The sequence below is a fragment of the Chanos chanos genome, chromosome 10 (genome assembly GCF_902362185.1).
Source record: "Chanos chanos chromosome 10, fChaCha1.1, whole genome shotgun sequence".
Taxonomy (NCBI): Eukaryota; Metazoa; Chordata; class Actinopteri; order Gonorynchiformes; family Chanidae; genus Chanos; species Chanos chanos.
The window spans coordinates 33,236,235-33,257,469 of record NC_044504.1 but is presented as its reverse complement, the minus strand read 5'-3'; the positions used below and the strand labels follow the sequence as shown (position 1 = coordinate 33,257,469).

Below are 21,235 nucleotides of genomic sequence, written 5' to 3'. Positions count from 1 at the left end.
GACACTCAGTAACAGCACAAGGTAGACGGTGAAAGAGAGAGAGTGAGAGAGAATGAAAGGGAGAGGCCAGGGCTGGACGAGGTGGAGGTCTACAGGTCAGAGCAGTGTGTGTGTGTGTGTGTGGTGGGGGGGTTGTACTTTAATGAAACGTCACTCACACCAGGCTTGCTTAATGAGATTAGAGCTCTACCTTTGCCCAATTAAAAGGATCTCCTCCGGAACTCTCACCCACACGCGCACACACACACGCACACACACGCACGCACGCACGCACGCACGCACGCACGCACGCACGCACGCACGCACGCACGCACGCACACACACACACACACACACACACACACACACTCCCTCTTGCCACGTAGTCTCTACGGATACTGTACATCACTGCTGATTAGTGTTGTTGAACAGTTGCACTCTTCTTTGTTGTTGTTCTTTTTTTAGTCTTTTTTCCGTGAATTTGGAATAACAGATTCCCCGTACACCCCTGCGTTCCCTCCATGACCTGAGCACCACCTGAGTACCAGCGTTCAGTCTTATGAGTGTGATATGTGCTGTCACACGTGCATACAAATAGTTCAGAGCACGTGTGTGTGTGAGAGAGAGCCCCAACCGGGTGGTCTCAGATTTGGTTTAGCCTTTAGAGACAGACAGTAATTAAAACCTCAGCTCTCTGTAATTAAGAGTTGGTTAAAAGGAACTTGCGTGTTTCTGCTACACATAATTACTGATATTTATTAAAGAGAGAAAGAAGAAGAAGAAAAAAAACAAAACCTAACTAACATATCCTCCCACTGTTAAAGCGTTCTGATTAGCATAATGATATCACACTCTTTTCATTTCTTTCACTGTTACTGCAGTAGAGAATAATTCTCGGCATGAAGACATTAACCATGTCACATAAACACTGCGTGGAGACAGACAGAGGCGGCACTCCTTAAAGAAAAGCAACCAAGAAACAACAGACGCATCAGACGTCAGCAGAAACACTTTTCTGGTCCCTTCTGACGGGGCTTTAGGCCAGAGGACACTGAGTGCTAACACAGAGGAGCCCAGAACGGCTCTCGGCGAGTGTGAGGGGTCGTGCGTTTGCGTGGGGTGAGAAAAAAAAAGGGTCGGAGGTACTGACGTTGGCCCCAGCGTCCCGTGCGAGGGTTCAGGTAGTTGGGGTAGAGGCCGTTCGGGCGATCCATTTTGGCCAGGAGCTTCCGTATGTGCATGACCTGATTGGCACAGAAAAAAACACGTTACTGTGGTTACTGTAGCGCTGACGTTACTGAAGGGCGTGAAACGGTGGAGTTCGTACAGACGCCCGGGCGCTCTTACCTTCTGGTAGTAGGCGGGGTTGCCTGTCAGATATGTGAGGTGCACAAACTCCATGTGAAGGGTGCCGAACTCTGCCAGGATGCTGCTGCCGGCCGACGCCCAGCCCCAGTTCCGCCCCACGCCACTGAGGGAGACAAGAGGAGGGTGGACATTAAAAAAAAACCCCCCCCAAAAAAAAAAAAAAAAAAAACTTTGGGAAACATTGTCTGCGGAGCAGAAATACGAACATTTTCACCACTGTCCACACGACTAGGAAACATTTAACTATAGATCTGGTTACGTCACCATAGAAACCACATGAAACGATTGAATAAGAGGCGTCTGTGACAAAGCCTCGGCTTATGAATTTATAACGAGAGCGGCCTGTTATGTTTTCGACGAACATACGGCGAGGTGGTGGATGAACAAAATGTTCTGGAATAGCCTCCAGATATGTCTGCTCTTTGCATCTTCCATAAGGTACCAGGAGGACGGCCTGTACTCACTCCCGTGCCATTTAAGTGTGTCTAACTGTCTGGGCACTTAACGCGCGCTGTGATTCCTGAAGCTGAACACAAATTTCCCCTGTCATTCTTATTCTCCTAGTCCCCAAACATTGCGTGCGGCAATTTAATAAGCAGTCGGGACGAACGATCATTTTGCGTGCATCCTTCTAGTCCGCTCTACTTCTGCTCCCATACAAAGAGCATCCAACAGTGTTCTTCCGATCCTATTTGTGTGAGTGAGTGTGTGTGTGAGTGCATGTGTGTGCGTGTGTGTGTGTGTGTGTGTCAGAGTGAGCCTCTTCTTGATGAATGGGGATTAATGGAACACAAACACCCTCTTTTGAGCGGGATTACCGGCACCTTGAAAAAAAAAAAAAAAAAAAAAAAGAAAAACCAGGATGGCCTCCCCCCATTTTCCCCCCCCCACCAATCCATTTGCGCTAAACACCCAGTTAATTCACAAAAGCTGTGTCAGGCTCCGTTTGATTCAGTCTGCTTCCACCCCAAAGCTTCATGCACGCTCACAATGCGCTCCCAGGATTAATTGTGCAATTTTCATTTTGTTTCAGTCAAACGAAATTACATGGGCAGCACGTTAAACAAAAAGGCCCCAGTGGGCATTCCAACACAGTCTGACTGCTCCACATTATGTGCTGAGCAATAAAAAAAAAAAAACATTAAGAAAGTGGAGGTGGATGAGAGGAGGTAAAGGTAGCCAGTGTTCGACAGAGGCCTTATGAGAGGGAAAAAGACAACGAGACCACGGGAGGGAGGCGGGCGGTCCGCTGGTTCTCAGGCCGAGCGGAGACGACCTCACGGCGACGTCACGTCCTCGGTGACCACTCACCTCTTCAGGTTGACCATGACCACTCACCTCTTCAGGTTGACCATGACCACTCACCTCTTCAGGTTGACCATGGCCCAGGGGATTCCTGTGGGAGTGTTAAAGGCAGGAAGCAACTTCTCCGCCAGCTGGACCGCCTTCACCTTAAAGACCTGCAGAGAGAGAGAGAAAGAGAGAGAGAGAGAGAGAGAGAGAGAGAGAGAGAGAGAGAGAGAGAACGAAAGCATTTAGAATAAAACACGGAGTGGGTTGAAAGAGGCAGAGGTAAAAGAGAGAAAGAAATGAACGTGGAAAGCTGACTAAAAAGGCGTCCGTAACGATTCAATCCCCTCTCGTGACCAATGGGACAACCTGCATAGGAGATAAAAAATTCCATCCAAAAAAACCCTGAAGATGAGTGATGAGCACAGACAAAACTATTCCATGAGCTCAGTGTGTGTATCCCTGCTTATAAAAATATGCGTGTGAGTGTGAGTGTGTATGTGCATGTGCGTGTGTGTAAGTAAACGATCTTTAAATATTGACTGGGAAGTGTAAACGTGTGTGTGTATTTGTTTAGGGGCTGTCAGTTACTGTAGACGGCTGTGAGTTCATACAACTATGAAAATGAGACAGAATATCAACACTGTTGACATTAGAGTTCTCAGGTGTGCTTGTGTGTGTGCGTGTGAATGTGCTTATGTGTGTGCGTGTGTACGTGTGAATGTGCATCAGTGTGTGTGTGTGTGTGTGTGTGTGTGTGCTCTCATCATAAAATTCTAATTGATTTTTGACCAATCTGCCAGGCCCAATAAAGCTCTTAACTGAGTACCGGAGGGCTCGGGAGCTGGATTTGGAGGGATCCAGACCATTCATCTCACTAATACCCTCATGTGGGAAACAGGATGGGACATGGCTGGACTTAATAACAAGGTTCCTTTCTGTGCTTCAAAACTTGAATATTTTGGACTTGCTGCAACCCAATCCTGATGAAAGCTTACTCAGCTCTTAGAAGGAGCAAAAACCATTCAGTATTTGTGGAAAAAGGTCTGGAGAAAACAAAACTTTTACCTGGGAAAAAAAAAAAAAAGCGACTGGCCAATTTCTACTTCAGTATGTTTACCCGGAAGAAGTCTGTTATGGCGCTTGACAGAACTGGAGGAAGTACAGACTGAAATTTCCGCTGACAAAAACACAGAACTATGTGAGAAACTTGGCTTGGAAATCCACTACTGGTGTGAGTGTAATTCAGTCATGGGTACATGGGTACAACAGTACAGCAGTGTGAGTGGCACAGGGTTTGCGGTGGTAGCTCCTCTCCGAGGGATTTTTAGACGACCTAACTTGGTAAACGGAAGAAGAACGCATGTTAGGAACGTTGTATTCGTGCCTTTCGGTGTTACGTCCGTCCGTTCCGTTTCCAACCCCTCGATGAAGACCTGATTAAAATGCATCACAGTTCCCAAATCCAGATGTGTGTACTGTTTCAGTTGCCTCCTTAACATCTCAAACTCGTGTACTATGGGAGTGTTTACCAGTTATCTCAAAACATCCATCTCAGAGTAAGCCAACGAGAGCAACAAGGTGAGTGTTTGTGCATTTTGTGTATAAACAAGGCTGCTGGAAAGAGTAAACAATAAACAAACACAAACACAATCTCTGAGAGAGAGAGAGGGGGTGGGCGTGGTAGGGGCAGAGAGTGAAAGAGTGTTTTAGAGAGAGAGAGGAGAGAGAGAGAGAAAGAGAGAGAGGAGAGAGAGAGGGAGAGGGGACCTAGTTTTGGGCTAAAGGGGCGCTTCCTTCATCAGGATTAGTGATGTGTGTGTGCGTAATTCCCAGATTGCAGATTTGGACGCAGAGGCCTAATCTGCAGCTCATGTGGATCAGAAGCGGAAGAGACGACCCTGTTATTACACAGCGGAGGACAGAAACGATGGCCATTCCCTGGAGCTGGCCCCTGGGCCTCCGTACTTAAATATGCCTTTTCCCCAGGAACCAGACTGCTCTTCTAAACATGTAATGGAGCTACATAAAGAGATTAAAGAACATAAGCATGAACTGTGGCCAGCCAGTGTGTTTGAGCACTCATATACCAGAGGGAACAGGGTTAAAACTGGATTTACCACGTTGGCTCTCTCTCTCTCTCTCTCTCTCTCTCTCTCTCTCTCACTCTCACTCTCACTCTCACTCTCACTCTCACTCTCTCTCACTCTCTCTCTCTCTCTCTCTTGCTCTCTCTCTCTCTCGCTCTCTCTCTTTCTCGCTCTCGCTCTCTCTCTCTGGTCATCTCTGAAAGCTGTTTAGAGTGTGTTGGTGTGTTTGGGGGTGTTTTAAATCTCAGTAATTATTCTCTCTGTTGGCAAGGCACTTTAGGGCACAATACTGAGATCTGCCAATCAAACGCTGGTTTTGATATGACCACTGCCAATGACACTGCGGCGTTAAAAGAGCAGTCCAACTAAAGCGCTGTTCGGACAATCCCAGGGCCCGGCGGGCGAAAACGAGACGCGTTGACAAACAGTAGTTCGACGTCCTCGCATCACTTGATCGACCAGGAGGCTGAACAAGGTAACCATCATTATTTCATCTCTCCTTGCGATACCTCTCTTTACAGATTAGCCTCGGAGCAGAGCCGGCGGTCTCCCTGTTAGCCCTGGGGCTTCCTGCTCTGTGCTGGCTTTGATGGGATCTGTGTTTGACAAGTCAAGACTAAGCACACAGGCTCCTGCATGACAGACGCTGGATATTCTCAACACTGCAAGGCATGGACACAGACATGCTGCTCAACCACAATGAACATGGATATATATATATATGAGAGAGAAAGAGGGAGAGAGAGAGAGAGAAAGAGGACAACTTTGGCGAGACTAAAAAAAAAAAAAAAAAAAAAGACAGCTCCTAAACATCCTTCAGTATCAGTGATGTGTTCTCTTTCTTTCCATCTCTCTTTCCCCTCAGGTTATGAAAGTCTTCGGTGGCTTACCTCATTATCTAGCATTACAGAACTCTCTCTCCTTCCCAGTGTTTAAATCCTTCCCCCATTCATTATCTCTCTTCTGAGAGCACAGCTTACGAAGCTCTATTCATCTCTGAATCCACAGGTTCAGAGAAAACCCGACCAGCGGGCCATCCGCCATAGACTCCTTTTCAAACGAGCAAAAGCTCCCCTTTGACTTCTCCTCATATGAACTCAGGCGCTGTTTGCTCTGCTCCAATAAAATACCCTCCTGCACAAGAACCTGTCTTTTCTTTTACTTCAAACGAAGGTTTTGACCTTATGCTCTCGACTGTGAGAGAGACGCACAAACCCCTGAGGCTCGCTGTGTGTGGTTTCTCATTAAAATGCCCTCAATCATGAAGAGGAGTCCACGGCTTATTGATGACCTAATCAGTCGACTAATGGCTAGAGCTTAACACCCAAGTGTCACTCCTCTTGACCATCAGCTGAGGAGAGGAGCTGACAGCTTGAGGAGAGGAGGAGAAGATGATGTGGACGGAGGACGATGGGCGAGAGAGAGAGGGAGAGAGAGAGAGGGGGGGGAGAGGAACGAGAAAGAATAGATAAGGCAGAGTGAAGCGTGAGGGATAAGCGAGGAGAGGAGAGGAGAGGAGAGAAGAGGAGGGCAGAAAGACAGCAAGGTAAACATCATCGATCACACGTATTTGCCGGCTGGGCTTGGAGCAGGCTGACAGGCCGCAGTGTGTGTGTGTGTGTGTGTGTTATTCTTTCAGGGAGAGTAAAGATAACCTAGCAGGTCTGATAACGACCCTTAGCTTTCCTCTGTCCTCTGCTTCAGTCCTTCATTATTCTCTCCATCATTCCGCTCTTTGCCTCGTCCTTCTACCAGTCTCTTCACCTGTTCACTCTTTTTTCTACCTTCGCACTGTTCTCGGGGTGATTTTCGCTATCTTTTCGCTCTTCTCTGCACCTCTCATATCTTATCTCTGCCCCCACATCCATTCCCCTGTTTTCTCCATCTTCCCTCTATCTTAACGCGCCCTTCACCATTCTATTCACACCTCCTTTGACTTCGCTCCTTTGATCCTCTGATCCATGTTTTCTCCGTCTCTCCTCATCTTTTTCCCCAGGCCTCGACTATTTTTTTTCCCCCCAAACTCTCTCCTCTCCTCGCCTCAGCGGTTCCCCGAGTCTCCGCTCTATCTTCTCCATCTTTCAGCGTTCTATCTATCCCAAACCGTTCGACTTAATCCTCAAACAGAGGCCCGATAACTCCGATACCTCATCGTGTACCACTCCTTTAAGCTACAACACACCCCCACTGACCGCCTCCCCGCGCCATCTCTGCCAAGAGTCAGAGATTTCCCGCTGACAGGCTGAGAGAACTGAGCACGCTCAGAATGTAAGAGGGGAATAATATGAGAGGAGCTGACGGGGGGGGGGGGGGGGGGGGGGCGGTTGTTGAGAGAGAACGTTGAGGAAACTGACAGTAGGAGTTCGCTTTGAGTGGCGCGAAACAAAGAAAATGAGAGGAGGAACCCCTGAGGACAGGAAGGGGTTAAAGAGTAGGGCTGAGATAAGATGACAGCGCATGACAGCTTCTGGGTGTGTGTGTGCGAGTGTGTGTTGTGAGAGAGAGAGAGAGCTTGTTAACGCGATATATGTGCTCCGTCCAGTATCTATGCCCATCTAATGAAGTGTCTGAAGCACAGGGGTTGCGTGCAGTCCGGCTGGGACTTAATTCCCCTGCATTTTCACCTTCACACCGTGAGCAGGAGGACGCCAGAGATACGGCCCGGGCGGCGATACGCACGTCTAAGGAGGGGTGGGGGGGTGTGAGTAGTGAGGGAGGATTTGAGGCCTCCTTCATTAGAGCCAGAGGGCAGATAAGAGGAGCACTAAGGGAGAGGTTTAATTAACATGGGCAGTCGAGAGGGAACTTTATTTCCCTGGTGACTCCTTGGGCCGACTCTACTCCCCACTCTCCCCATCCCCTCCCCCCCGGTGCTACCGAAGGGGCGAAAGGAAAACAAAACAAAACAAAAAAAAACTTCAATCTTACATTTCCCTCCTCAACAGCCTGTTTCTCTTTTTACTCATTGGGATTCAGCAGTTGCGTTTTCTTCCAACGGAAATCAATCACACGGACAATATATAGAAAAGTAACTAGAGGCATGCGTCTTCACAGGTCAGGAAACAAAGAAACAGCTGGAAAGTTGCTCAATTCCCAAGGAGGAAAGTAGTTTCATGGTTTCACATATATACTCCTGTACAAACAGATACACACACAAACACACACACACACACACACAAAAACACTGTGCTCATACCTCCTGTCCAGATAGGTAGTAGGCAGCCAGCAGTCCACCAATGAAACGGATATTGACCTCAAAGACAGAGACCTCTGCGTTCTGTGGGCGGAAGAAGAGAGTGGAGAAAAGTCAAGTTAAAGTACTGAGGGCAAAAGGTGAAAAGAAATAACAGCAATAACATCCAAAGCTCTTCAATACACAACAGCCGTATAGCCCTCTCAGAGCAGCCATGTATACACATCAGCACTGGCTCCATAATAACCTCAATGGGAGATGTAACCAAATGGGACCAGTAGCTGAAGTTGGTCTCTGTGTGTGTGTCCGTGTGTGTGCGTGCGTGACAGGGTGACACAGACTGTTAGAGAGAGAGTGCTGGAAAGAGAGAGAGAGTTTGAGAGAGAGAGAGAGAGAGAGAGAGAGAGAGACTGGTGTGTGTGTTTGGTACTACACAGTCAAGCCTCTGCACTGCTCTACATTGTGATTGATGACAATGCAAGCTCATAAAACCCAAGGCACAACCTCGTCAGCATCCATCTCCCTGTCAGCTTCACTCTGCCTTTACAGCGTCGTTTACAGAGACAGAGAGAGAGAGAGAGGGGGGGGGGAAATCCAGATGTCGAGCTAACACATTTAGACTGGCCAGTTAGTTACGTTGTATGAATGACCTAAAGAAGTGACTAACACACCTTTAATTTGACAAAATGTTGACAAAGGATGACATAAGCTAAAAGTATGATGTGGGCAAACTAAAAAGAACACAAGATACCTCTAATGACAGCCACATACTTTAGAACTATGCTGTTCTACAGACTCAAGTCAAGCGCCTGTCAGGCTGGCCGATGCAGCAAGTTGGAATAACCGTGACTACGTACTGAAGTTATTTAAACTAAAGACTGTAAGAGCCCTGAAGACACACTCGTGAAGTCTTGAAATCAATGTCCTGTTTGCCTCGCCGCCACGAAAATACAGAACATCTTCAAAAAGTCTGAAACATCCGCTATCTTCTACTGGACGTTCTTTGGAAAGTTTTCCCCGAGCAGATGTGATGCGGCTTTAATAAGTCGAGACGAGGCCACGCTTTAACCAGGCCGTTGGAGTTGGCCTTAATTTTTCAGCGTCTGCTCATTTAGGCTGCGACACACTCTCACCAGATTAATTCAGATACGACCGCACTTCAACCAAGGTCTCTCAATTCAGCGCTGGTTTAACCAGTGCAATGAATTCTGATGGCATGCAGTCTCATCCATCATCGGTGTGGAAAATATCCCGTGTCAAAGAACCCAAAAAACCCCTCTAGTTCCCAGGAGAAAAAGAGAACACGCTAACAATGACTCAGTACAGTACAACGCCCAACCTGACAGATATTTCATCATTCCTCCAGATCCAGGCATGTACAAAAACAACACAACACTTGTCCTAAACTGCTCCCACCCAAGAGCAATGTCTTTAACGCCGTCTCCGACAAAGGGATCGATAGTGTGTTTTTTTCAGCATTAGTGGGTAAGTGACAATTACGGATGGCAATTATGGGTGAAGGAGGACAAAGAAAGAAAGAAAGAGAGAGAGAGAGAGAGAGAAAAGAAAGAAAGAAAAAAAGCACACACATAGGCTATACCTCCTGCATTTATGTTGGGGACCTGCAGAAGAAACAGTTAAGTAACCACCACTCTTAACATAGCACACTGTGTGATGTCTATGCTGTGTGTGATGTGTAATGTATTTCCATAACCGGTTTTATCAAACACAAAAGAGAGAAGATCAGACACAAAAGAGAGAAGATTACAGAAAAGAGATCGTTAAGAGCAGAGCACTGGCTTTACCACTTACTGAATACAAAGCTCTTCCAATACGAATGAGGGGGAAACCTGAGGTCAACCCCTCTCTCTCTCTCTCTCTGTGTCTCTCTATCTCCACACAGAGAAACAGAGGACAATAATTTGAGCAGACCTCTGCAGCCTGGCGCCAGCTGGACAGACCAGGCTGTTCAGCTGAACAGTCATGGGTGGGGAGGAAAAAAAACAACAACAACAAAAAAAAAAACGTTTGGATGCAATCCTTTGATTACTCTCTGTCCAGATCTATCTCTACCACTCTCTCTCCCTCCTTACTGATTTCTGTTGATTTTTTCCAGTGCTCTTACTGTTCCTTTCACAGTTTGCCACTATTCTACCTGTTTCCTGCCTCATTCTCTCAATCTTGTTCCGTTTGCCGCTGACCTAAACCATCCAAAGGTTAATAAGCTCTCTGCGCTCGTGTTTCAGTAAAACACAGGCTTCCACTGCCAGAACTGTGATTACCTCTACAGGAGCCTACTAACCCCTGACCTGGGAAGCCAGTACGGAAAAGAGAAACCGCAGTCAGGGAAAAGAGAGGGATGCAGAAGGAACAATATGAGAGAGAAGTTAAGAAATGTGGGTGGAAGAAAGAAAGAAAGCTACACCGATGTGTACTTCTCATTAAAAAAAACTCTCCAAAAGAAGATATAAAAAAAAGATGTACAATCCAAAAGGAGTGTGAAAGGCATGTATAAAAACAGTAAGCTTGTTAAAAAAGAAAAAAAAAAAGACAGACATTTTCTGCAGTATGTAGCAGAAGATTTGAAAACACACACTGAAACACAGACGTGGATAAACCAACAAGACACAGAGTAATCCCATTAAACGGCAGAAAGAGGGAAGGGGGGGAGAGAGAGAGAGAGAGAGGGAGGGAGAGAGAGAGAAAGAGAGAGAGAAAAAGAGAGACAGAGAGACAGAGAGAGAGGGAGAGGGAGAGAGAGAGAGAGAGAGAGAGAGAGACACACACACAGAGAAAGAGAGGGAGAGGGAGAGGGAGAGGGAGAGAGAGCGAGAGAGAGACACAGAGAAAGAGAGGGAGGGAGAGGAAGAGAAAGAGAGAGACAGAGAGAGAAAGAGGGGAAGAGGGAGAGAAAGAGAGAGAAAGAGAGAGAGAGGGAGAGAAACAGAGAGACAGAGAGAGAGAGAGGGGGGGGGGGGGGAGGGAGAGAAAGAGAGAGACACAGAGAGAGAGAGGGAGGGAGAGCTTTACCCTGGCATTGCTTCATTCTAGAATTTCTGATTTATTTACCATCTTCTCCCCATCATCACACTGCCTGCTCATTTGGACTTTTTTTTTTTTTTTCCCTGGCACAGTAGGTAATGCTCTTCCAGCCCACATTGTTTCCATGGTGCCTGTTCTGTCTCCTGGTTACCAGGATGTGTCATATTCACTCTAACCACATTCTGAGTCCATACAAGAGAAGCTTATTCACAGTACAGATTACAAAAACACAAAACATTTTTTTTTATATTTGTTAGTTCAGGCCCTGCTGTGAGTGTCTGTCACCTCATTTCCCTGCTGATTAAGTATTAAAGATCGGTCCAAGGAAAAACTACATCTCTCTGTGTGAAACCACTAAACAAAAAATGGTACATTAAACATTCTCTTACAGCTAAACCACGGATGTCCACCATTCACAAGACAAATAAAGCACTGACCTCTAAACTAGGCTAAACCCAGAATGCTAAATATCCATAATATATTCACTGTTCTGTCTCCAGGAATCACCTCCCACAAGTTCAGGTCACCAAAGTCCAAAGAGGAACCCAAAGCTCGGTGAACTACTACACTGACAAAACTTGCACATCATTTCCCGACCTAAAAATGACAGAAAAAAAGGCCTGGTCTAATTCTGGCTTTCTCTGTGTGTGTTCGTGTTTCCATAGAAGAGCATAACCACTCACCACACTGAAGTCCAGGTTCTGTTCGATCCACTCCTGACCATCCTTAAACTCATCATGAAGGCCCATGATGTAGAGTGTGTCCAGGGCATCAACTATAGTGGCCCCCATCTGGGAATTACCTGCACGCAGAGGAGAGACAGTGTTACTCGCATTGCCATCCGAAACCTCCTTTAGCTCGGCAATTCAATCTTTTCTTTTCTCTTCAGTCAGACAGTAAACTGGTGCACGTATACACAAGATGCAAGGATACGCTCACACATACACACACACACAGTCATTCACTGGTTTTCCAGTTTAATATTGAGATACTTCATGTAGTACTGTCCCCAGCCTGTGGGAGGTGCTGTAACCCTACAGCGGGCGGGTGGGCGGCGTAGTGTCCGATTACTTCACAGAGTCCCAGCATCCACTACTCCATGAGATACACCTTCTGTGTAAAGGCAATTTGTAACTATGGCAACAGTGAGTGACTCGCTGGCCACACACAAACTCCCTGATTACCACTCACTCACCTTCGGTAAGGGAAAGAGACCATTACCGGGGCATAGACATTCATTACAACTCTGACAGCTCTATCACTCACTCGCCCCCTCCTCATCTCCCTCTCTCTCCCCCCTCATCTCAGCCACTCTGTCCATCTCGCTCAGAGCGCAACAAGGTCTCAAAAAGAGGGTCATCACACCCTGTATAGTAACGTGTGTGTGTGTGTGTGTGTGTGTGTGTGTGTGTGTGGATGTCCGCATGTAGTAACAGCATAGGAAACTGGGAAAGCAAGCAGACAGGGCTCATTTTCTGCACAGGCAGATGGAAAATCAAACTGGATTCAGAGTCAGACTGAAGAAATATCCTGAGAGAATGTAGCGTGGTTATGCTCCAGCATGCTGCACTTCAACTCCAGAACTGCTCTCACTGCTCTGTGTCTACCCAACCCCCCCCCCCCCCCCCCGCCATCATGTGCCGTACTGGCCCCAGTGGAGCTCTGTATGTGAGCAGCCCGCTGTGCTCGGGCAATATCTCATAATAATAATATTGATATAATGTGTGTCGTATCAGTGCTGAAGCCATTTCATTACTGAAGCGACAGTGTCCTAGGTCTAAAACTACAACAAAGGACGTCCATGTCTAGATTAATACATATGAGTGTGTTTTTACAGCACATTTTTCAAAGTGCCTGCCTTGCTCTGCGAAGCAGTGTGTGCGTGTGTGTGCACGCGTGCGCATGTCTGCGCGTGTGTGCTAATGGGAACAGTTGTGTGGCAGTGTTTTCCTTCTGCAGGAGCTGCAGTCTTTTCATCATTCTGGACGGAGGCTGTAAATCAGGCTTGATATACACAGCAGTGCTCAGCCTAATCTGGGCCGCCTGTACCCTCAACCCAGCATCAGCCCCCAAAACACCGCGTGTCACAGCTCACTCCGCGTCACTATCCAGCCGCCCCTCCATTCATACGAATACGGCAGGATCTTCTGCTTTATTCTATACTTTTGTTTAGTAGTTCTGCATTAGAAAAAAAAAAAAAAGCTCTGACATGTTTCAATGCTATAACATGTTCTTTCATTCTCTCCGTTTTCTCCAAAAAAAAAAAAGAAAGAAAAAAAAATCTCTCTCCTCTCACACCTCAAGGCTCCGGAAATCGATTTCCTTTGTTTAAATTTCTGGTGGCATCAACTCTCAACCACAGTTTTCGCGCCTCCCTCTGACTCTCTCTGATGTAAACTCTACTTTCTCTCCCTAAACATCTCTTCATCTCTAATTCATTATCTAAGCCCTCTAACTGACGGCTACAATCCACTAAGCCCAAAAATCATTTTCTGGCATTTCTGGCAATAGAACACACGCCCACACAAATTCATTTCACCTTTCCCCCCTGTCCCTTGTTAATCTCGTCTCCTTCCATCCTTGGTCTCTGGTCATTCTTCATCCTTCCCTCCCTAACTTTCACCCGCTCTTTCCCTCTCTCTCTTTCACACACACACACACACACGTGTGCAAACACACACAAGCTTTCTTACACAAGCACTGTATCAAATTACCCGTGATTAGAATTTACAAAGGGTAACATGACGAATGCAAAACAATGCCCGCATTAAACTAATTGAATGCAACAAGCCCCTCCCCCACCACCTCATGCTCCGCCCTCTCATCTGTCATATGGACACGTTTCACAGGTGACCGTTTCAGGCCCGTTTAGGCCTGTTATTATGTAACTGCTCTCACAACAGCCAAAGTGATGAATTCATTAATCTGACTTCATGTTCTCCACCACCTCATGCACTGGCAGGTTGAGAAAAATCTAATGGAGTGGATGAAGCGTGTGTGTGCGTGGGTGTGTGTGTGTGTGTGAGAGTGAGAGAGAGAGAGAGAGAGAGAGAGAGAGGGAGAGAGAGAGAGACAGTGAGAAAAAGAAAGAGAATGAGAGAGAGAGAGAGAGAGAGAGAGAGAAAGACGGAACATATGTGTTTGTGTTGTAAGAACAAGAAAAACATGAAAAACAGGACATGTGTGCTCCTGTCCAAAGCTCTCCATGCACCTGCCAATGTTGCAGTGTCTCCTACCCTCTCTCTGAAACACCATTTGGGCAGATTAATAAGGGGGAGGGTGGGGAGGCAGCCAAGCACTCTTAGCTACTAATTGTGCCCACCTCTTTTTGGCCAAACTGATCAGCACACATTAAACTGTCCTGGACAAAGCCACTCTCATCTGCTGGGCTTATACACCAACCAACACAAGTGCTTTTATCTGAGTATAACTCAGGGTTGTATGTGTGTCTGTAAGAGAGAGAGAGAGAGCGAGAGAGAGAGAGCAGGAGAAAGTGCCAGAGGATTTTCCTTTTTTTCAAACCCAAATGGGGCCAAACATCACTGAATTGGCTGTAAAATTTGACAACACAGTTACTTGTCTTTGCAGAATATCTGATTTTGAGGTTTCTGAATCACTAAATTTTAAGATCGAAATGTTCCAGAAAATGTTACCTTGGTTTTGTATGAGGAGGAAAAAAAAAAAAAAAAAAGTCCAATGTGAGTTCCACAAAACATGCCGGGCCCTCTCTATGCTAACAAATCTCTCACTATCTCCTTCAGCAAAAAAAAAAGAAAAAAGAAAAAAGAAAAAAGGAGAAAAAAAAAAAAAAAAGTTCTTTAGTCAAGGGCAAAACGGTGAAGCTTAATAATCAAATGAGGAAGGAGAAGGTGTCACTTCAGAAATTTTTTCCTTTTTAACACTGATCTTGTGAGGTCAGCGTCTCCTGAGAATGCACAGATGTGAATAAATTACCCCATACAACTAAATGAGGGTTATTTTAAACACATGCACGGATTCGCCGAGTTTGGTCTGATTGCCTCGTGGACGTTTATAAGGGTCCCGGACTTCTCACAGACAGAAAACTCAACTCCTCTCTCAACCAGTCCACTTTTCTGATGCCTTTAGAATGAAAATCCAACATTCATTTCAAGCTCCACTGCCATGGATCCTTGGGATATTAGGTGATAATACTTTAAGGTCACTTACTAATCAAAATTCAATGAGAAATTTTAAATGCATTTGGAGAAGGTATTTAAAACTACACAAAGAGCGTATATCCTACTAAGATGAATATCTGAAATGCCATAATTGATTAAAATCAAGGGACAACCCCCCCCCCCCCCCCCCACCCCACTGATATAACGGCACAGTTGCAGTTACCATCCCCAAACGTCCTCCTCACAGGGACTGGCTCCAGGCCACTTACACAGCATGACTTCAATACGATTTCAGCTACAGTTTCCTGGATCTCTCCTCATTTTTTACTGCCAAACCTATTACTTATGTGTTCGGGAGAAAATTGTGAATTCATTGGAGTGTGCAGTCTGAATTGTGAGTGTATGTGTGCTTGGCTAGAGACTGCGCGAGAGAGCAAGAAAGAGAGAGAGAGAGAGAAAGAGAGAGGGGGAGAGGAAGAGAGGAAGAGAGAGAGAGCTAGCGTGAGAGAGGTAGAGTGAGTGAGAGTGAGAGAGAGAGAGAGTGTGTGATTGTATGGTACGTGAGCCAAAGTCAGGCACAGACACACGGAAAACAGACTACCCTGGTGGAGTGTGGGTAGCGTGTGAGGCTTACTTTTCACACCTGACCTAACAACCATTATCATGGATCCCATCCTAGGATCAAGTGATAACTGTAGCTGAAAGAGACTGACTCCTTTTCTACACAAAGAGAGAGGGGAAAAAAAACGGCACTCATCTTAAACACACTCCATTCTCTCAGCACACCTTGTCTGCTCTCTGTCACTACTCTCTCTCTTTGCTCTGCTGAATTCATAAAGTGTCTATAGCTTCATCCCTCTGTGTTTCAACGTGCATTACCACCTACACACCATCCCAAACACAGTGCTTTTATTTTAATGGCTCTTTGTCGACTGCCTTTTCCTCCCGTTTGGCCTGGCCGGTTCCCCTGTGCCGAGTTCCCACCACTGGAGGACCCCCCCCCCCCCCCCCCCCACGTCAATCTGGTAGGTTGAGGGCGTGCATGTATGTTCTCCGATACACGCACGGTGAATCACTGCTTTTCCACCCGTTTTTAGAAACGTCTCCATGGGAATGCATCACATGTGCAGGGATACGGCATTTCCCCGGGTCTGTCGGCATCACTGCTATGTGCTTGGAGTTGCTGAAGTATGATGTGGGGGAGCTAATCCTGGTCTGTCTGACCCCCCCACCCCCTGCAAATGGCCATTTGTATTCTCTACAACGTCCAACCGAGCCAGTAGTAAGGCTGAGACTCAAACTTGTGACCTCAGCTTTAGGACTCAGAGCAATTTACAGCTGCGTCACCTCAGCGCCCCACATACACAATATTAATTCCCCTTTCTGCTTGTCAATCATCTTCCCCTACTCTCTCTCTCTCTCTCTCTCTCTCTCTATAAATTCTTCTCAACTCTCCTCTTATTCTCTCTGTCCTTCCTCTCTCCTCTGAACCTCTCTACCCGTGTCCCTCTCTCATCTCCCCTCCGTCAGGGGATGATTTCCCTCATGTTTGGCGTTCCAGCGCGCTTGCTGCCGGTCCGTTTAAGTGGATCATGAATATTAACCGGGCCAGATCATTTTGATGAATTGCTCGGAGTGGATCTCGTCAGAGACAGGGGACCCATCCTCACGAACCAGCCGAGAGAGAGGGAGAGAGAGAGGGCGACGGCCCAATCAGCAGCGCCGCGCGTGTTCACAAAGACACCGTGTCCTGTTTGTTTTACCAAAGCAACGCCCACTGGGACTGTTCCTCTCTGGTCACTGCGCAAATGAATAGCAGCTGGTACCTCTATGACAGCTAATACTTCTGCTTCACCGCTTCCCTTTCAAACTTTCTTACCATTTCCATCCCTCTTTTTTAGTAGCTCTTCACACCCGCCTCTCTCTCTCTCTCTCTCTCTCTCTCTCTCTCTCACATAATCTCTCACTTGTTTCTTTCTTCTTCGTTCTCCAGAACTCTCCAGAACTGTCTTTTTCTCCTGCACGACTCATCCGCGTTCCCAAAAGAACGAACGGGTCCAAATCGGAGCCGATTTCCCGTGGCCCGCTTTGGCAAGATCCCGCTCCTGTTTACAGTTTAATCAGAGGAGACCTCTGGGAGCAGGATGCGGAGAGAGCTAGGCAGACGTGATACAGTGTGAAATTCTCTATCAGACTTCTGTTCTCTTTCTTCTTTGCTCTCTCTTCTAGTTGGCCCTCTTAATTGCCAACATGTCGCCCCAGAGTACGGCTTCAGAGCACTTAAAAGAAAAGAAGAAACAAACAGTTGTCTCTAATCACAGCGGTGGATTCTTTCTTCTCCTGAGTGCAGTTCAGGTCTTACGGAGCTTCGCTCAAGATAGTGCACCATCTCCAGATTCAATCCATCTGGCTTCAGTCAGACAGGCTGTGCCTGGTGTGACAGACAAGTTCATCTAACATATCTGACATCTACACGTATGACACTTATTTACTTTCACACATTTATGGAACAGTGATTTATAAAGAGAGGGGAAGTGATTTACACCAGAACGCAAAGACTGGTGCACCACTTACACATAAATGCCTTACAGTGAATCGCATCTCACTCTTTCTCTTTGTCTTACACACACTCTCAATCTCCCTCTCTCCCACTTACACGCACACACACACGTACAGATCATCTCTTCCTGTAGCACAGGAGAGTCAATCTCACTGTGCGTGTCTGTTCATTTTGGAGAGCTGTGTACTGGAGAAGGACGCAGGCTATTCTCCGTGGGTGGTGGTTTGACACAGCGACTCAGAGTGCTGCAGTCTGGTTTTCTCTTCATAAGCAGCACTGTTATCTGCCACACAAACTCTCTCTCTCTCTCTCTCGCTCTGAGCACACGCCAAACCCCCGAAACTTCTCATTCATCAGGAAGGGAACGGCCAATCCCCAAACGGCACATAACATTTTCCCTATTCAAATCGCTCCCAAGCGTTTGGACACAGAGATGTCCTAAAAACGCAAATGCAAACACAAAAGTGCACACACACACGCACACACCCTACATTCTCAACAACCCAAATTCACCAAAAGCCTTTGAGTAGTGCAGCATATTATCCCAGCTAAGTCCAAGAGTCTGTAGAAAACAATGAAGTCTTAAGACTTCTTTTCCACAGCATGTTTCATCAGCCTGCCTGATGTCTGGACATCTCTCTAACCTGTGTTGTATACATTTTAGTAGGTCAAATTAGAGAATGGAAAAACAACAACAACAAAAAGAGCTGTATTAAAATGAAACGTATGTCCACTGTATGTCTTAGAAAAATCCTAAAGGATAGCAGTGTACCGGTGTATTGAGGGCTCCATTACAAAATATTTAAAGACATAGCTAACCGTGCTGCAGAGGTTTTAAGACTGCAGTGACATTGTGCAAAAAGCTGGAGACGGCACAGGAGACAAAGCAAAGCAGCCCAGACCCACATTACTCATTACAACATTAACCGCACAGTGGGAGAAACACATGCACCCACAGATTAGGAGTGCGCACGCAGGCAGGCAGACGTGCATGCACATGCGCGCGCACACACACACACACACACACACACACACAGACATACAGACAAAGAGCAAAAAATCCATAAATAGGAAACACAAAAGATTCACACACTCTTGTTCACCGGAGCCTATTTCCCCTAAGTATTTTGAAGTCAAACTGAACGAACAGAGAAAATCACACGGATCATTAAGAAAGTATTAACCACCCAGAGAAGAAAATTTCACGAGCATCAAAAAAAAATGCGTATATAATTGGAGATTTCATCGAGGCTCCTGGGGGGGGGGGGGGGGGGGGGGGGGGGGTGATGTGAGTTACACAAATGAGTTCATGAATATTGAAAATGAACGAAAAAAAAACCCCAAAAAAAACTAAGCCTAGGGGGAAGAACGGAGCCCAGTCAGTACTCCCTCTCTCTCTTCCCTTCATTTTGCTCCCATCCTTCACTTTCAGTTTCTCCACACTTTTCTTTCGCCTTTCTCCTCTACTCCTACAACCTTCCAAATCTCTCTGTGTTAATGACACATTTCATCTCTCTCTCTCTCTCTCTCTCTCTCTCTCCATTCTTTCAGAACAGAGGACAAGCAGTGGTCTTTCAGAATGGTGGACAATTGCGGCTCATTTGCAACAACAATGGGAAACTTGTCATTTTCACGGTTCAGGCCCTTCCAGCAGGTCTGGCCTGATGAAGCCTCATCTTGCTGATGGTTTTAGAGCCGCTCTTATCCTACATCCCCATCATTACGCTCCGGCAAATGATAACACATCAAATCACTGAGACGCCGAACGGGAACCGTCTCGAAATGGAGCTAATTTAACTGTGATCTCCATTAGAGTAACAGGTCTGAGTCCAATGGCAACTCTAATAACAGCAGGAGACTGAATGTAGCTGCAGGTTTGTAGTTATTGATTAGCGAGGGACCTCTGTTATTTGGAATTTAGCTCCTGGTGATGAGAAGAGGAAAAAAAAAAATCCAAACAATGCCCAAGCTGGCTTCTTCATTAATATGGCACACACTCCAATGTCTGACGGTTTGGCGACAAGCAAGATTAGGGGATACACTGCTACAGCCTGGCCCCTGCTGGTTAACAGTGAGGGTTGGAACTCACCTCTCTGCACTCAAGTTAGTACTGAGTGGCACTGAAAAGACAAAAATGCTGGCCCTGGATCAGCAGCAAATGTAAATGCTGCCTTCTGAAGCTAGCTTGATTCAAACGTTATCAGTGTTTACGCTGCAGAGCACAAGACAGGAAGGAAAACAATGTCTGTGCACAATCTCTGAGGAGGTTGGTGTCTTCCTTTGGAAATGCTGATGCGAAAACTTATGGGACTTGGGATACAACAGTGACCACATACCTCAGTGCTATTCCAACTCTTAACTACACGTCCAGAAGGGGTGAACGGGAAATCAAAGATTCACTCAAAATGTAGATGAGATCTCACTAGAACCCATTTAAAAAGCCAATGTTTAAGCGCGATTCTTCTCAGCGACAACACTCTGACTACGCTGAATGAATTAGCACGTTGTCGACATGTGTTTTTAGCAACGCTGGCGCGTTCGGCATGGTGTTTTTGAGCGTAGCGTGGTAAGCGTTGTAATAGAGAAGTGATTTATAGTACCTGACCCTAGAGAACCAGGGGTTGCGTTTACCGATCGAGCAGCATGCTAGACGGCTATCTGTCTCAAAAAACAAAAGACAAAACAGGACCCTGGGGCTTTTATGGGTCAAATGTTTTCAAACAAAAATCGATGACGGTCCGTAAGGGGGTCGATACGATCTATTCCCTTCTGGCAGGCAAACGTGTTGATCAGACGGCCTGACCGTGTGTGGCCCAGGTCATTCGATCTCCCTGATGAGTCAACCGCGGCTAAACTGATAGGGTTTGAATGCAGCGTCAACCACACCGTCCTAAAGGTCAGGAGCACTCCACGTGCTACGGACTCAGCAGTATGGCTTGAGCAAAACAAACTTTGCTCCTCTACTCACCCAAAGCACCGCAGTCAAATTTTTTAATGTCAAAGAACATGTCATATGGACAGTGTCTGTGAGTATGGATATCAGTTCACAGGTTCAATGCTAGGCTTGACTGGCACGGAGTTCACTTGTAAAGCATTCAGGGACGTTTCTGGTCAATCTAGCTTTAGAATGTACTTCACATACGATGAATATAATGTTGACAAGAGGAATGATCCAGGGGAACAATTCTGGGTTCCAGCATTTCTCGACTAAAGAAACAGAAGAAAAAGCTCAAAACCACAAGTGCGCTGTACAACATCAGCAGAAGCATGTGTGAAGGGAAGCCCCACGGGAAGACACTGGAGGACGTCTGAGATTTATCCAACAAAGTGTACTCTCTCTCCTTTTTTTATTCTCTTATACACACACGCACACACACACACACACACACACGCGCGATCAATAAGCTGCCAGGACAGACGGCTCCTCTCGCGCATCCAGAGAGACGCAGACGCTTACAGTGGTGTAAGACAGACAGAGAAAAGGCTTATGAATTATGAACGAAAAGTGTGCAAGACAAGATGGAACTCAACATAGCTAGGAAAGACTGTGACCCTCACACACACACACACGCAC

At 46.4% G+C, this 21,235-nt stretch overlaps 1 protein-coding gene across 1 annotated transcript in view; it reads right to left on the bottom strand.

Annotated features, from left to right (window-relative positions):
* man1a2 (mannosidase, alpha, class 1A, member 2) overlaps nucleotides 1–21,235 on the bottom strand; it is a 52,556-nt gene that overhangs the window by 8,999 nt on the left and 22,322 nt on the right. The window contains exons 5-9 of the mRNA XM_030786237.1: nucleotides 11,646–11,764; nucleotides 7,924–8,004; nucleotides 2,713–2,807; nucleotides 1,327–1,450; nucleotides 1,130–1,223 (exon numbers count right to left, since the gene is read on the bottom strand). Of these exons, the coding sequence (XP_030642097.1) occupies nucleotides 1,130–1,223; nucleotides 1,327–1,450; nucleotides 2,713–2,807; nucleotides 7,924–8,004; nucleotides 11,646–11,764 (513 nt within the window). The remainder of the gene's footprint in view (nucleotides 1–1,129; nucleotides 1,224–1,326; nucleotides 1,451–2,712; nucleotides 2,808–7,923; nucleotides 8,005–11,645; nucleotides 11,765–21,235) is intronic.